The 17,424-nt window shown below is 39.5% G+C and overlaps 1 protein-coding gene across 1 annotated transcript in view; it reads left to right on the top strand.

Moving 5' to 3' along the window:
• The window catches only part of VWF (von Willebrand factor), a 121,480-nt gene extending 105,694 nt beyond the window's left edge, over positions 1-15,786 (top strand). Inside the window, exons 47-52 of the mRNA XM_062490908.1 lie at positions 4,514-4,624; positions 7,610-7,708; positions 9,043-9,171; positions 10,782-10,821; positions 13,618-13,715; positions 15,178-15,786. Coding sequence (XP_062346892.1) covers positions 4,514-4,624; positions 7,610-7,708; positions 9,043-9,171; positions 10,782-10,821; positions 13,618-13,715; positions 15,178-15,366 — 666 coding nt within the window. The 3' untranslated portion in view covers positions 15,367-15,786. The remainder of the gene's footprint in view (positions 1-4,513; positions 4,625-7,609; positions 7,709-9,042; positions 9,172-10,781; positions 10,822-13,617; positions 13,716-15,177) is intronic.
• Positions 15,787-17,424: the final 1,638 nt, after the last annotated feature.

Consider the following 17,424-nt stretch of genomic DNA (forward strand, 5'->3'; position numbering starts at 1 on the left):
TCAGCACGTCTATGTCCAGCTCCTGACTCTGCCAGGGTCTTTCTCTATGACAGTGAGCATCTCTGCAATGTTTCCTTCTGTTGAAAGATGCTTGAAAAGAGTGCTTAGAAACTGTGGTAATCTGTATTTTGTAATGATTTGCAGACTACCAAGCACACAGGAAACTCTCTGCGAGGGTTAATCTCCCAAGTGATCCTTGCCCACTTTGGGAAAGCAAAACCTTCCAATATTCTGCTTAGAGGATAAGGCAGATTAAAGCAAGGATGGAGACTTCCTCCACCTGTGTGGAAGGAGAGGTATCCCTCCTTGGCTATTAGCAGGAACAGGAAAGCTGAGCTTCCTCCCTGTTTGACCTCTTTTCCCTTTCAAGATCCCTGCTGATATGCCCTGTGAGGAAATTTTTTCTCAACTGCATATTTAATGGATAGATTAAGACATGTTTAACCCAGCCCATGACAGTGGGAATGATGGGAGTTAAGCATCTGATCTCATTTATGCCAAATTTATCTTTGGAGAGCTCTGTCAATTGTCCATTGTTTCCCTAAATCCATATTCTGGCAGCACCTCTGGTGTCAAAGAGTTCTAAATATTCTCACCATCCCCCAGGGAAACAGGTTCTCTTTAGTCATTTAACCTAGCTTTAACCTGCTCATTCATGCTTTGTCAACATGTGTCTTCCTTTTTCATTTATTTAAAAGCGAATTTACTCAAATCTCTTTATATTTTAGTGGTTTGTCAGAGAGAACCTTTCTCCATCTATTTCTTGTGGTTTGGATTGTTTTTTTTGGTAGTCCAAAGACATAAATTTATCAGTTTTTTTAGAGCTAAAGCCATGTCATCAAACATCCATCATTCTGTGTAGAGATGACTTTCCTGTAGAATTAAATCCAAGGGAAAACTCTTGTTTATCTTGTTAGAAAATAAAATCTTTTTTGTCAGAACACTGGTTTAAAAGTGATAAATTCTGAAATAATCTTTCTCTTTGATTCCTCTACTTGTTTCTTCTATTATATGTTGTCAGAACTAGTTGGCATCCTATAAAGACAATATTTGTGGGGAATGTCAAGCAGGACAATAATTAGCAGCTCTTGCCACCTTCTCTTATATGAAATTATATATTCCAGAAATATATACACATAATTATATATTAATTATATATATACATTATATACATGCATATATAATATATATATATAATTTCTGTATTGCAAGCCAAAGCTCATTCCAGTTGTGTGATGCTCTGCCATGACCAATTAATTTTTTCCTTCTCCAACGAAATGTTCACCTGGTCTGTCAAGTAAAGTACTTTTTCTCTCTTCAAGCATTGCTAAATACTTAACAATTATTTAAAATAAGCAAATTTTGAAACAAAATGTCACATTGAAGGCAAAATGAGAAGTGTCTGTGTTTTGTAAACTTCAAAATAAAATGTTTCAGCTTCTGCAATATTGAAAAAAAATTCCTAAAATTTCTTGAACTAACTTAATTTAATGACTTGCCATAAATTAATTAGCTGTATGTCTGAAATATTTTGAGCACTTGGCATCACTGCAGCTTTGTCTTGTACCATTGTCTGCTTCAGTGACTGGTTGCAGAGTCCTGGTCAGGAAGGAAGATGTGGTGTCCACAGAAGTTTATACTTCCTGGATTTCAAACCCTTTATGTTGGGTCCTTTAAGAATAGGCTTCAAGTTTCATTTTATATCAAGGGAAAACTTTTCTACATTAACTCCTTTCCTGAATAATTCCAAGTTTTGAGTCTTTTACTGCATTTCTGGTAATTGACTGTGTTCTTAATCCCTTTGCATTTTTGTCATGTATCTGGTTACCAATATTATATTCCAGTAATTTGGTGTATTGCATCCACTCTGCTGCTCTTAACAATGCTGTGCGTTTTAACTGCAGCTTCCATCAGCTGGCTGTATTTACCAAAAGGATTATCTGTGTATCTCATCTGTTTTCTCAGGCTTTACTGAGTGGTATTTTTGAAGGTGATCTGAGCAGATTTGAGCTTTATGCAGGTTATTTTGGTGGCACTGGGTTAGCAGGTGTTGACATTTAATTCCAAGCTAGCCAAGAAAGCATGTGATGGGGGTGTTATATAAAGGGAAAAAATCTTTTCCCTTTATATAGCACACCTATTATCCATTATCAATCCATTATTTTGTTCAGTTCTGTCATGCTAAGCAAATCTGGGGGCAAGACCTTCCCCCCAGAGTTCAAAGCACTTGTGTGTGAAGATCTCATTTCAGTGTATCTCTGGTAATCCCTATGTTCCTGCCTCTCACAGTGATTGTCATATGAATTCAACTTTATCTATTTTGTACTCAATTGGAATGTTTTAACTATTAGAAGATTCCATGAGGGTATCAGTGGTATCAGTCATGGCTTGTAGACCCTTTCTTTATGATGCTAAAGCCTAGAGCCACTGACACATTCTTTGGTAAACCATGTCGTGGTCTGCACTAGAACAGTCAGTCTGGTGTCTGACTGCTTTCCAGTGTTGAGATTAAACAAGAAATCTGGAGTTTGATAAGGTGTTATCTCTCCATCTGTTGTGTTGTAACCCCAGCCAGCAGCCACTCACTCACTCCCCACCTGCAGGATCAAGGAGAGAATGGGAAGGATGAAAGTGAGAAAACTCCTGAGTTGTGATACAGAAGGTGAAAGTAAAAGCTGTGCAAGCAAAGCAAGGAATTAATTCACTGCTTGCTGTGGTTGGGCAGGTGTTCAGCCTTCCCAGACAAGCAGAATGATGACTTGGGAAGTCCAATGCCATCACTCCAAACATCTTCCCTTCCTCCTTCTCCCCACTGTATGTTCCAGTCATGACGCCATAAGGTCAGGAATGTCCCTTTAGTCTGTTGGGGTCACCTGTCCCAGCTGTGTTTCCTCCCAGCCTCCCATGTACCCTCAGTCTCCTCAGCAGCCTGGCAGTAGGAAAAGCAGAAAAGGCCCTGACTCTGTGCAATCCCTGCTCAGCAGCAGCATCTCTGTGTTATCAGCCCTGTGTGCGGCACAAATCCAAACCACAGCCCTATTCCAGCCCCTGGGAAGGAAATTGTCTGTACCCCAGGCAAAACCACCTTGCCCTCCCTCTCCAGCAGCAAAATTTTAAGTCTATTCCCATGCCTGCCTCTACTGAGGTTTTTTTAACCCTCCAGATTAATGATAGTCACTACAAAAGGTTAAATCTGGAAAGATGAGGAATCCCATGTTCAGGTCTCAAGATGAGATATTAAAAGACAGGGATCACGCCCTTGGTATTTCCTCTTTCATCATGTTTTATGTGGAGGATCCTTTTTTGAGACCTCAGGAGAGAGTCATTACTGTTACTGGTTATAGAGGCCTCTGTTGTCCTGGGGCACAGAATAAGAATGTACTTAAAATTCTGTGCTCATAACATTTGTCCTTCAGAGTATTGACCCTAAACTACCCATAAATGCATTACTTTTACATCGTTACTCTGGCCAGCTTCTTGTTTTTGCTCCATTTGTTTAATGAACATTTAATAATTCAAAAAGGAATCTGAGGATATGCACAGCACCAAGTGAAAACAATGGTGGCATTCCATTAATATCTGAATCACAATTCAGACCTTTCATAAACTAGAAAAATTGTCTACTTACCTTATTTATTTACCTTATTTATTGGTTTTCAGAAGTTTGTGAACTTCTCCTGCTTTGTCCCTTCAACCTTTGTGGTTTGTTATTTTGGGGTTGAAATGAAGGGCTTTGCACTTGGCAGGAAAAATGAGTTTGTCTTTAGAAGTCCTTTCAGTGTGGAGTGACCAATTACTGACTCCACATATTTTTGTTTCTTATTGGCTTGGCATTTCTGCTCTGCATTTTAAATGCAATTTTTGCTTGCTTCGAAAAGGTGATGGGGTCCAGAAAACAAGGTGCTTGGGAAGAGCTTAGGGAATTTGAAGTGTGTTCAGCCTGATTTGCTTATAACGATGGACAAGTAGAGTTCTTCAATCAGTAATTCTGTTGTTTTTCTTTTTTTTTTTTTTTAATTCGTCTTTTCTTTTTAGGCCTTTAGAGATTCCAGGCAATGTTGTTACAAAAACAATAACAAGCAATTTCTGCCCATAATCTGTGGGTCATGATGGTTCTAGAATAAAAACTTGTTCCCAAATCAATTCATTACACTCAAGAAATGAACTCTTGGCAGCCGTGTAGTCAGAATAAAAAAATATTCCCCATGACTTTCCGGTATCCCATTCTTGCTTGCTAGTTGTGTAAGTGACAAAGAAATGCCAATGCCATTTCTCTGAATAAGGACTTCTAAAGGGCTTTCTTGGAAAATAGCCTCATGCCATGTTGTTTGGTCTGGAATTAGAAATCTTAAAAATTGGTGTCTCTGAAAACTTGGCAGCATGGGTTCCTTTTTTCTCTAGCAAAGAATTGCAGTGCAAGATTTAATGAAGAAGAATTAACCTGAAGTCACTTGTCGATCTGAGTTTTGCTGGTGAGTTGGTCACTAATGACAAACTGGTTCCGATGTTTCAGCACGGGAGGCGCCTGATGGTGGATCAGTGCACGACGTGTGACTGCTTCCAGTCAGGCCCTCGGAAATACACCCTGAGGTGCACCAAACTGAACTGCCAGGCCTGCCCAGGGGTGAGTGCCAGCACTGGGGACTCTGCTCAGGATCGTGTCTGATGAGAGTTGTGTTCTTCTATATGCACCAGTTTATGTATGGTACAACTCTGGGGCTTTTGGCCTCTCTTCAGGTTCTTCTGAGAAATCTTGGCTCTGTGTTCTTTCCATGAATTGGATGATTAACACCAAATCTGATCTAAATCCTCAGCATAGAAAAGATAACTTTACATGGTACTCAGCTCCACAGGCACACTTTGTTGTTTATTTTAGATGATTTACCCTTAGGGCAACATAATATTTGGCAAATAATTTGCAACAGGAAATGCTGAATCCCCTTTTCTACAGTGTTATCTGTACCTCCAGGGACTGGCATTTCAGCTCCATGTTTCAGGCCTTTCCTATGACTCTTCCAAATTGTCTAAAAGCTGGGCTCAGTAGCATTTGTTTGGTTCCCAGCCCATGCCTTTGGTGATTTGAAGTTATTGTCCCCATCAGTTCCCACTGGTTTTTGAAATCTTGGCTGCTGCTTTGGTGCAGTCACCTGCAATGACTTTGGCTGAGAAAGCCAGAGGGATATAACTTCCAGTTTTGCTTCACTGACTGATTGTGTGACAGGATTGCTTGATTAGCTCTGCTCAGTTGTGGTGTTTTCTCTCTTAGCACCAATACCTTGAGTAGAAGGAGACTTAAGTGACTTGCAGAGGCTGGTTTGATCTCCCTGTGTCCGAAGAGCACAGACCAGTAGCTATGTTTCACAGAAAAAAACTTAAATGCCTCTTTCTCTTCTTAATCCTTTTCCTGAATAGTGGATGGAGCCCAATGGGCCCAACCAAACCCAGGATGTGTGAAAGTGGTGGCCATGACACCCAAAATCCACATCCCTAACACAATCATGTGGGATTCCTGGCTGGTGTCCATGAGAGACATACACTAACAGGGCCCCTGGAACAGAGAGGGGCAGAGTTTTAGATGAGTCCAATCTCCCATCCTGAAGTAGAGCTGGAAAAGACTGGAAATGTAGTTAAGTTTCTGTAGAGAGTAAGCTCTACCAATAAAAAACAAAAAACAAGACTACAGGTTTGAATTATTTCCTGCAACCCTTTTTCTTGAATAATTGTTATCAGTGTCCCAGATGGCATGTTATGAGTAGAAAAAAGATGTTGTAACTTCCAAATGACATCCAGGGACAGGTCAGTGGTTAGGACAACACAAGACCAGCTGGTTTCATGTGGAGAATGCCGCTCGATAAGTCATAAGTGTTCCACTTGTCACCTGGGCCATCAAAATGGCCTTGACCCCTTTTATTTGGTGGTGTGGATGTAGACTGTTAACAAAAGGACAATCTGGTTTACTTTTTGTGCTTCTAAACCCTAATATCACCCACCCCTCCTGTAAGGTTTGATTATTTTTATAGGCTTCTGAAGGGAAAATAAATGGCCAAGCCCAATACTGAGCATCTTTCTCAAAATATAACTTCCACAAAATATAACCTGGCAGATCCATGAAAAGAACCCAAACAGATACACCAGAATTTGTGTATTTGTGGCCAGGGACATGTGTACATGCATATGTTCCCACACAAAGATACACAAACATCCATTCTTGCTGCTCAATGAAAGGACCTAGCTCTAGAAATTAAAGGAAGAGGAGTCAATAAAATACATGATTAAAAAAATAGGGAAACATTCCTCTCCTGCTTCTTTCACCACCCACACATTTCCCAAACAGCTCCTTTCCCCCATGTGACCCAAAAGTAGAGACTAGACAGAAAACCCTGAATAAAGGGCCATTTCCAGTTGGGCTTATTAAGGACTGTGAACTTGTGTTTGGGAGATGTGCATCTACCCAAGGGAAGTTGCAGGTCTAGGAGTATATATCCTTTTCTAGCCATTGTAATGCATTTGTGGAGCTTGAGGGGGAAAAAAAATCAAATAGGATACAGAATGTCTTCATTCCCCTAAGGGCAGTGGGATTCACACACTTCACAGGATCTTTCCTGTCTCAAACCTTTGACTTCATGGTATGCCCAGATTAAAAGCAATTCCTTGCTAATGGATAAAACTTAAGAGTAGAGATGGGCTAAGAGTACCAATTATCTCAGGAGCACCTGCTTTCTCCTGGATGCTGAAGTTGTGTAAGGAAAAGCACTGGCAATTGAAGTGCAGCCAGCTCCAGGATATTCTGCTCAGGAGGGTCATTCTCTGGTCATTTTATGACCTGCTTTAGGTGCTTATGTTTTTGCTAATATAACATATACCTAAATATATATGTAATATATACCTAAATAAGAATGAACTATATTTCCCCCACAATGATTTAATAGTAACCCCCACCTCCCCAAATTCTCTTTCTATAAAAAAAACCACATATGGATAACATGTATGCCTTCACTGAACCAGAAAGTGTTTGTTTTCTTAAAAATGTTCATCTCATCATAAGCAGCTGTTGGTTATCTGGAGCAGCTGGGAATGTTACTGTGGGACACTTCATGTGTTAGCTCAGTTCCTTTCTGCTTGGTTTGGTTTTTTCCTTTCCCTTATCCACTCTATACCTTTCTGCCTCTCCACTTAGTGCTGCTCATTCATCCATGCTCTTTTTCCTGCCACTGTTTTACCCTTCAATTCTGTTTGTGAGGGTCCAATATTCTACTTTTCTTTCATTCTCTCCTTTTTCCTTTTGTTATATTGTACCTTCTCTGATGCTCTTTTATTCTCTTGTATTATCAAGCCATTTTCTTTTTCTTTCTATAATCTAAATTTTCCAGCTTAACCTTGTTCTGCTCATTCCCTGCCCAATGCTTACTGGATATTTTGCCCTTTTCTCTCCAGTTTCAGCACTTCCAACCACTTTTCCATGTCACACTGTGTAGAATTAATTGGTTTTACTGAGAAGCTTTTTTCAGGCTATAATTTTGTCCACTGATTTTTTTTTTTAAAACTTCTTAAATATAGGATATATTCTTAAAACAAAATAAACCCAGAAAAAATGTCCTTCACCTTCTAGAACTACAGAAGGCAGGAAATCCCTGGCTCTTGCTGTGGAAAATGTGTGCCAACTTCATGTAGCATCAGGCTGAGAGATGGAAGTGTTCAATATCTTCAGGTAAGCTTTAAGCACTCTTTCTTTTGTTTTGTGAGTAAATGTAAATGTATCATCAACTTTTGTTGAACCCCAGGGAAGTGCATTTTTTTTCCTTTTTGATTAGGTAGCATGGTATTACCAGTGTTTTTTGTATCTCAGAATAATTGATCAAATAAGTTAGTTTTATTTTGTAAATGAAAAAAATAGGAGACTTCATACCACAGTGCAAAATTCTAGAGGGGCATTCTAGGTTCAGGAATGTTATCAAGGAACGTTAACGGGAATATGACCTCAAACAGGTGTTTAGAGGAAATGAAAACCCTCATTTTAAATGTAAAATAGTTAAGCTGAAAATGTGAATTTTGAGAACATTTTCCAGCATAGAATCATAGAATATATTGGGTTGGAAGGGACCGCAAAGATCATCTTGTCCCAATGCCTTGCCATGGGCAGGGACACCTTCCAGTAGAGCAGGTTGCTCAGAGCCCCATCTAGCCTGGCCTTAATGCATGATATGTTCTTAAACAGGACTGGATATTTTTTTAGTTAAAAACATCCTCTGTTGCAAGGGACAGCATCTAAAATTTTATTTTATTCTATTCCGGTGAGAAGTCTTTGATGTGGAAGAGCCACAAAGCTGGGGAAGGGTCCTGAGCACAAGGAGCAGCTGGGGGGGCTCAGCCTGGAGAAAAGGAGGCTCAGGGGGGACCTTGTGGCTCTGCACAACTCCCTGACAGGAGGGGACAGCTGGGGGGGGTCAGGCTCTGCACCCAGGAAACAGGGACAGAACAAGAGGAAACATCCTCGAGCTGTGCCAGGGGAGGTTTAGATTGGCTATTAAATTTTTTCTTCTCTGGAAGGATTGTCCAGCTTTGGCACAGCCTGCCCAGGGCAGTGGTTGAGCCACCAGCCCTGGAGGGATTTTAAAAATGTGTGGATGTGGTTTTGTGGTGGACTTGGTTGACAGTGGGAGGTTAATGGCTGGAGTTGTACTTAAGAGTTTATTCCAACCTAAATGATTTGGTGAGGGGATGGGGGGTGTGGTTTTATATACATTTTCTAAAGAAGTTCCCAACTCATCCAGAAGGTAAATAATTGTAGATAGGTCTCTGTAAAAGACAGGTCATAGGTCAGACCCCCAAATCTCTCACTTAGAGAAGTTTTTTTCTTAAGTTAATGGAAATTTCTTCCCTCTTAAGAGCTGAAAAAGGTCAGGTTTTGGAAGTCTGGGCAGAGCTGTGATCAATATGGCTATGGAATTAAACAGAAGATAATGACTTTGTTGATAAACATCCTGAAAACTTCCTGTCCCCTGTTGTTTCTGTGTAAAGCTAACAGCCCTGCAATCTTTCCAGGCAAACACATCCCTTCAGGATGGCTGTGACAGTCACTCCTGTAGAGTAAATGAGAGAGGGGAATTTATCTGGGAAAGGAGAATCACTGGCTGTCCTCCATTTGATGCCAGAAGATGCTTGGCTGAAGGAGTAAGTAGTGAAATGGGTCCTGTTTCCAGCTTTCCTAATGGACTGTCATGTGTCCGGTACCTTCTGTGCCCTGGGTGGGAAACCCCAACCCTCTCTCAGCACCTTGGCTAAACTGGATTGGAACTTTCTCTAAAATTCTGGAAGATGTAGGTTTTCTCTGTTTTAAAATATAAGCTGGCTTTTTGTGGAACTGTGCTGACTTCTGAACATAATTCTGTTATGAATATGAAGCTGAATATTTGAAGTATCAAACATTTGCAAGTGGTTCTTCTAACAATGTTCCCAGTTTGGGATCTAGAGCAAAACTGTGTGGAAAATGACACAAACTGAGAAATATGCATATGAAATGTTAAGATATTTTTTCTCTGCCATGATGTGAGGTTAGGGAAAGAAATTTTCACGCTGCTGTGGGAAGATCAAACTTCCAAGAATTGCAGTTGTTTAGCAGGAATGAAAACCCTGCACAAAGTATCCACCCATCTTTCTTGTGATTTGAGGTTAATTAGACACTGAGGAGCAGAGGGAGAAGTGTGTAGCACATGGGGCCCTGCTCTAGCTTATCTGTCAGGTTTTAGACATCTTACAGGTGTTTATATCCACCTGTTCCCATTTTCTTGGGCATGGCAGGAGGCAGAGAACCTTTAATAAAGCTTGTGGCCAGACCACTCAGATCATACACATTAAGAAATGGAGGATTTGTTATTTATAATGTGGGAAAAATAAAACTCCAATAGGGCATTTCTTACTTTGTGAAATTATAATGCATAGTTTTGTTGTTTAAACAAAGATTTAGAAAAAAATGCAGCATTTTATTACAGGTTTGGGGTTATTATCATATTCAAGTGACATTAATGGAAAATTGGTGAAAAACAGTTTATTTTTTAAACAGAATTTCTCAAACTGCATTTATTCTTCTCCTATCCCCCCAAAATAGAACTATTTCAGCTATCATGTTAGTGGTTTTCACCTTGTTGCAGATCAAAATTTTAGGTTTTTTAATTTAAAAAATTTTAAAAAATTAAAAAATTTAAAATCTAAACCTTTGCACATGAGCTCAGAAGTTTAGTGCAACAATGGCACCACCCTGCAGTGTAAATATTTCCCTGCTTTGCCTTTCCACTATAGTTTTTCAATAATTTGCACCATATATACATTTCTGAGAGTTATTTTCTGGATGGTAGCAATGAAGCAAGAAACATCAAGTTTCATGGCATTTAAAACTTACTTGATAGATGTGATATTTCTTAAATTGATATGAGACTTGAATGCTACTGGTTTTATCCTTCTGGTTTCCTGGAATTTATTTGTATTTAATGTCTTTATTTTAGAAAGCTCCTAATAGAAAGTGAGAGCAATATTTTCAGGTGTTGAACTTGCTAATAAGTCCATCACTTCCAATTAGTTACCAGAAAATACCATCAAAAGTTCAAAATCTTAAAATTAATAAAGAGAAGATTATGAATTTAGATTTATGATTTTGTATAATATAGAAATTCAGGTTTTTCTTTCTTTTTCCCTAATACCCTGCTTTATGCATCTTCTTTCAGCAGAACAGAAGTGTATCACTTGTGCCAAAATTTGAGTTTTCTGTTTTTTTTATATAATTTTAGGGCAGAATTGCAAAAATTGGCAACACTTGCTGTGACACATGTAAGTAAATAATCCAAAAATCTTGTATGGAGAAGGCAGAGCATGTAAGTACCTACATTTCCTATGATATGAAGTGTAATGAAACAGAGCTTAGCAATGTGGTTATAATAAACCATCAAAGAAGCCCACCCTCTGACTGGGATGCTGCTGTCATGTTTTGTCATCTAGAACACGTGTTTTGACAGTATTCCCAAGTGCTTAGAAAGAAATAGATACTCTCCACATTTTATGCAGATGTTAATTATGAATGTTTTATTTTACTGTTCATCTGGTGATCACAGGGATGGTCCTGCACAGACAAGTCACATAACCTGATACTACTGAATATGTGAGGAAAACACTTCATGAATAATCAATCAACTTAAAATTAATTAATAAAAAAAGCCCAACCCTGGTGAGAGTCATGTTTTTTGATAACATATTAACTAAAAATGGTAGGGGGAATGCATTCCTATGGAACCTCCTGACTGCTGCTTAAATTTGTCAGTTTAGGGGTCAATCCTGCAACTCTTAATTTCATGCATCTTTGTGTGGATAATCCAAATGTCAGTCAGGCTGTGAGAGTGGGAAGGGTTTGCTTACATAAGGAAGGATTGCAGGGTTGGGTTCTCATTTCTAAATGAATCTCTGATGCATTTGTGAGCAGATAACCTCTCAGTTTTCTCCTCTGTAGTAAAGAATAATACTTTAGCTTATATAAAATTAAAAAAAATAACAAAAGTTTGAAATTCTCTTTTAAAGTCAAACTAACAACATCTTGTCTGTGTTATGTCTTTTAATTTTCTTATTTTTGCTATGCATGTGCTCATAAATAAAAGATGGCCAGCATAGCAGCCCATCACCACATTGGCACAGGAGCTGCTGCAATAATACCCCTGATGAAGGATGGTAACTCCTAGAGAGTTTGCAGCCTTTGCCTGTCTGGATAATCACTGAACTCTGGCTTGAGTGATAGAAGTGAGAAAGCTATTCAGAGACTGTCATCAAATGGAACAAACATGTAATTCAGTTAAGGGAGCTTTAATCCACCAGGCCACAAGTAAGGAATATTCAAAATTATTTATTAACAGAAGCAGATTTTGAGATTTAAAAGACAGGGTGGTGGAAGGCTCTACTAATTGCGAGTGAGTGCCAATCACTGTAATTGAGGAGAAACTAGTTCCAAATGAGCACAGACCCATGCATAGATTTATTTAACAGTCATTTAAAAGTGATACGTCCCTGCAGCAGCAAAGGAAAACTGACCTAAGTGATGTACTGCATGCCTAATACCTCCCATATTAGATGGACCTTCAAATCATTATCCCCAGTGATGAAGTTTGGCCTGGATGTAGCTCAGTTTCTCATGGACATAGATTACATTATCTTCCAAGGTCTTGAGAGAGTCTGTCTTTTAGATGTCTCTGTGCCATATAGAGCTGAGCAAAGAACTTGTTCCCTCAAGTCCAGGCTGATGCCTTTGATCAGCAGAGTCTACAAGTCCTTGGACAAAGGAGCTGGTTGAGGAGCCAGTTTCCTTTTCTATGTTATGCCTTCACAACTGGAGTTTTTTAGTGTGTCTGAGGACATTGTTCCAGCTTTTAAGTTTGTGGGAGCACACAAGTGAACAGGTCTTATTTTCTCATGGGATTTTTGTGGTATTAACCACAGGACTTGATAATTGGCAAAGGATATTCCTTATTTTCCTGCTTAACAAAGGAGTTGCATCTCTGCTTCTTGCCTCTTTTCTCTGTTCTCAATCTCTTGTTAAGTTACAAACACTTGCCTTTGCAGAGGAGGCACAGTCAACAAAAAAAGTAAATAACAGAGGTAAAGGAACTAGAGAACAAGTTGGATAAGTCATGATCAAAAAGGGGATGGAACTGTGTTGAGGCTGATGAGGCTTTTTTTTGTGCTTTTCAATTGTGTGAACACAACTATCCTTTCAGGTGGGCAATTCTTATAAATGAGTGATGAAATCGTTAAAAGAGAAAGGGCATTTCCAACCCTGGAACCAGAAAGGAGCTGCATTTTTTTTAAATGAAATTTAAGGTTGTAGCAAGGCACAGAGTTAATTTGGTACCAACATTCCAATGGGAAGCTGTGTTTGCTGCTAAGAAAAAGTATACCTTTGTCTTCTCTTTGTGTATGTACTTAGTTGTGCAGTTGCCCTGCTGAATTCCTTCAACATTCTGAAATGCTTTTGTGTTGTACCTAAAAATGAGCCCAATATTCTGTTAAACATGGAAATTTCATTGAGTAGCTAGAAATGGGTATGACTAGGAGCCTTTCTTTTCACAGAGATGTAAAACTATAGTAATACTACATAGGGTTGGTGTTGTCTGTACACAAAATAGTCACTGAAGGAAAGCACTGGCTCCTTCACAGGTCTCTTGATGCAGATCAAAACATGCAGGAGTTCAGAAGAAAATATTCTGGATTTGTTTATATTTGAGTATATAAATGATTAGGTTCTTTCTGAAAGTGGGGGAACAGAGTCCCTGGTGGTTACCAGAGTTAACAGGAGAGTTGTCAAAGACCAGAGAAGAAGTTGGTGTTAGATGGCCGAGGCGAACAAGACAGTCAATTAAAAGAAACATGAGGGAGACCCTCCTCTAGTGGAATTTTAGGGCCGTAGTGTGAAATAGTCATACAACTATACATTAGTTACTCTAAGGAGACACTCCCAGCTAGGGATTGTACCAGGAATAACATTTCACTGGCAGCAATTTCAGGAGTAAAGGGAAGTGAGCTACAAGAAGTAATTGTCAGCAATGTCAAAAACTTTTTTTCTGTTTTCTTTTTTTTACTTGGTAGGTGTGGAGGTGGAATGTCATCCCGTAAGTACCAGACTGCAGTATGGGAATATCAATGGATGTGTGGCTGAAAAAGAGGTGCCCATTTCTCATTGTGAGGTAAATAGTAAAAATCAACACCCCTCTGCCCCAACACCTCCCCTTTCTCTTTCCCAAAAGTAAACCTTTTCCTCTCCCATGGTTTCACTTCAGTAAGTGGAGTATCAGTTTCTCATTGATTGACTTGGTGTTAACCTCATTGACACTTATTTCCTGAAGTAATTTGGTGATGCTGAATTTTCCCTAGTCAAACCAGCATGAAAAAAGGCATGCGTTAGACACAAAGGCTTCATTTATCCCACATTTATCTTGCAGAAATTAATGACTCTGAAGTAGCTCTGTTAGGATTTTGTACATAAAAAATAAAAGGAATATTTATCTTCTTCACAATGTGAAGCTGATTTTCAGCTCTGAGTCTGTAGTTAAGCACTGAGCCTCTGAGTTGATTAGGGGAATTAAAATAGCTATTTAGATAAATGACATTTTAAAAGGCCTTTAAACCTGAGTGCCAAGATTTGACTTACGTGCCCTATAAGCTCTGGGATTCCTCCCTATAAGCTCTGGGATTCCTCTATTAGCCTTGGCACCAAGCTGTTGTGTTCTACATGTCTTGTGTCTTCCATAATCAGATTAAAAGTTTAATTTCCTGCCCATCACTGCTTACACCTTATATGGCAACTTCCTTTGAAAACAGGAACATAACCTCTCTTCTGGATGTTCCCATCTCTGTTCTTTCAAAGATAACCACACCACATACAAGGATTTTAATCCACCCTTGTATGCAATCCAAGTTATGGCATAAGTAATAATTCTTGACCTCTTGTCCTGTCTATAAAGTAAATGGTCATTAGTCATAAAGTCATGAGTATTGATGTTCTTCTCCTGCAGAAGTCCAGATTTTATATTGGGAATAAACAGTATTAACTACATGTTTTTTCTAAAGTCCTCCCTGATAATAATAGGATATTTTAATTTAATTAGACTGGGAAATAAGAGCACAAAGCCACCAAAGGAAATGGACTATGACAGAGTCTTATGTGGGACTGCTTGTTTTTACATCATGAAGACTTATAGCTACAGGCACTGACAGCTTGATCTAAATTAGTTAAGTGGCCAGACAAGCAGAACAAGAAAAAATAACACCTGTAGGACAACAGTGGGTGTGTGGGTTGAAGAATTTGGGCTAAAGCACTTTCTGAATGCATGATAACCACATTTGCTCAGAAGCCAGCACCATAGCTCTGGACATTCCCTATGAGATTTTAAATTCTGGGCTTTTTTTTTTGTGTGTGCGTGAGCAGTTTCTTCATCTCTCCTTTGCTCTGCTTATGTTCATAAGAAGTTACTCTTTGAGCAGCACCCCAGTTTATGCTGGGGTCAGGCTCTGTTTCTGAGTTCATATTTTATAGCAGAGCACAGAAGCTGGACAAAGTCACCCATGGATATTTTGAAGGAAAGAACGAGGATTATGAGTGCAATGAGGCTCTGTTCTAACTTCAACTCTCTTCTTTTTTCCATTAAGGGCAAGTGTAGAAGCACCACCAGGTACTCTGCTCAGACAGAGCAGTGGGAAGACCAGTGCAGCTGCTGTACAGCCACTCAGACCACCATGGTGACGATCCCGCTGCGGTGTCCCAATGGGACCGTGGTGCAGCACTCCATCCCCTCCGCCTCGCTGTGCGAATGCCGTGCTCGCAAGTGCACACTGTGACCATTGCCCAGAAGCCCAGTTGCTTAATCTAAGCTTTATGATGGAGGAACTTCACAATGCAAGCTTCATTTTCTCTGTACACTGCCTTATCCGTTAGAATCCTGTATAATTGTATCGACACAGCCAACAATAAAGCTTACCAGCACAACAGAACAGCCTGATTCATCTTGGGGTGGATGGTAGGAGAGAGATTCCCTTAATTTCACTGTGGAAATTAATCCACATTATTGAAAAAAATAAAACAAAACAAAACAAAAAAACCCAAAAAACAAAACTAAAAAAACCCCACAAATATATAATGCTCAGAAGCTTATACTTTAATAACATTTCTCATATAGTTTAATATTGTCTGCAGAGACATTACACTTTCATTCTCAACTTCTGTCCTTAGTGACACACTGTAGACTTATAATTTTTTGCTCTTTTTTCCTCACATTTTTTTCAGGGAATACAGTAATTATGGGATAAGGCTTCAGAGTGGGAGTAGGATGTTCTTGGTACACAAACAATACTGGTTGTGGCTCAGACAACCAAATATCTTTCTGCAGTGCTAATGAATGTTTGTCCTGAAGCTGAATGCAAATAAACTGTGTGTTGAGGACAGGCTGTGTAAATTCTGCAAGTCCTCAGGACTTGTGTACAGGGTTAAGGACAGTTCTCACTTCAACCCTTGCCCAGACCAACTCAAGGAGAAAGCTGAGTGGTTTTCTCTCTTATTTCCAGGTGCCTGAACTTCACCTGTTGCATTTATTCCAAAAGTTGGAATTGATTTAGATTCAGAATTTGCAGTGGCAGGTTTAATTTTGTTACTGCTGCCAGGTATATATTTACAAGGATTTAAATTCTACTCTGTCTAGTTGGGCCGTGGAACAAAAGATTTTCCAGAGTGGTCCTGGAGGAATTTTGTGTCAGTGAAGCAATTTCATTGAGAAGTACTAATTTCTAAAAAAATATGAGAGAAGGAGGACTGTTATTTCCATGTGTGTTTTTGTTTTTGAAAGATAAGAATTATTTAAGCTCCTTGTTTAACTAACAATTTAAAAATAATGAATGGCACTGTGACATGATTAAATGGGTCAAGGCATCTCCTCATCTGCCAGGAAAGCTCCCTTTGGGAAAAAAGAAAAATTCCTGTGCTTTCAACTATAAAGGTAAATAGTATTCATTTTTTTAGAGCAGCCAGGCAGATCCCTGCTGCTTCACTCTTGCCAGTTCAGCTGTGGATTCAACACACCCTGAACTGTGAGCCCTTTTTCTTTTTATTATTCTTTCAAGACATCCTTTATTGCTGCACAGTGGTAGAAGTGCAGGCCTTCCATGCATCTCTGTCTTTGTCTGTAGTCCACAATAACACCAGAGAAAGAAACCCAGCCCCACTTGCTGCAGTAGATATGTCACCAGTTTACCTTCATCCGCACACCTGTTCCTTCCTGTAGCTGTGTCTAGATATTATGCTCCCTGACAGATGGATTTGGGCTATCCAGGTAGTCAACAATTCATCTGAAGCTGAAGATCAGCTGTTCCTGAACAGCAGCCTGCAACATCAGAGAGGAGCAGAGAGAAGGGATGGATTTGGAATAAAAAGCAAATGTCACCTTCTTCCACTTACCATAGCTGGGATGTCTCTTTGTTTCAACCTGTGTCCTCACCCAGACTGACCCTTCTTAGCTCGTGAAAGCTGATGGGATTGCAGCCTAAGGCTTTGTGGCTGCAGACAGGTCTTCTAATTGGATAATTAATTCTATGAGTCAGTGCAATGCAGCCCATGAGAAGAGCACTTACTGGCTTTACTTGCAGCAGGGACTTCTGGGGACTTTGGGTTGTTACTCAGGCCTGGCTACTACCTGTGCATTCCAAGCTCCTGTCATGACCAAGACTAGAAAGATCTTCTTTGAAAATCCTGTTGTAGAAACAGGCTGGCAGGAAAAAAAAAAAAAGGCAGAAGGGAATATTATACCATCTCCTTTAACAGGTTCAGGATGTAAACATATTTTTGACTTTGACTTGCTGGCATGAGAATCAAACTTTTTCAGACAGCCTGCCCCAAAAGAGCAGACT

Source organism: Cinclus cinclus, chromosome 4, assembly GCF_963662255.1.
Source record: "Cinclus cinclus chromosome 4, bCinCin1.1, whole genome shotgun sequence".
Taxonomy (NCBI): domain Eukaryota; kingdom Metazoa; phylum Chordata; class Aves; order Passeriformes; family Cinclidae; genus Cinclus; species Cinclus cinclus.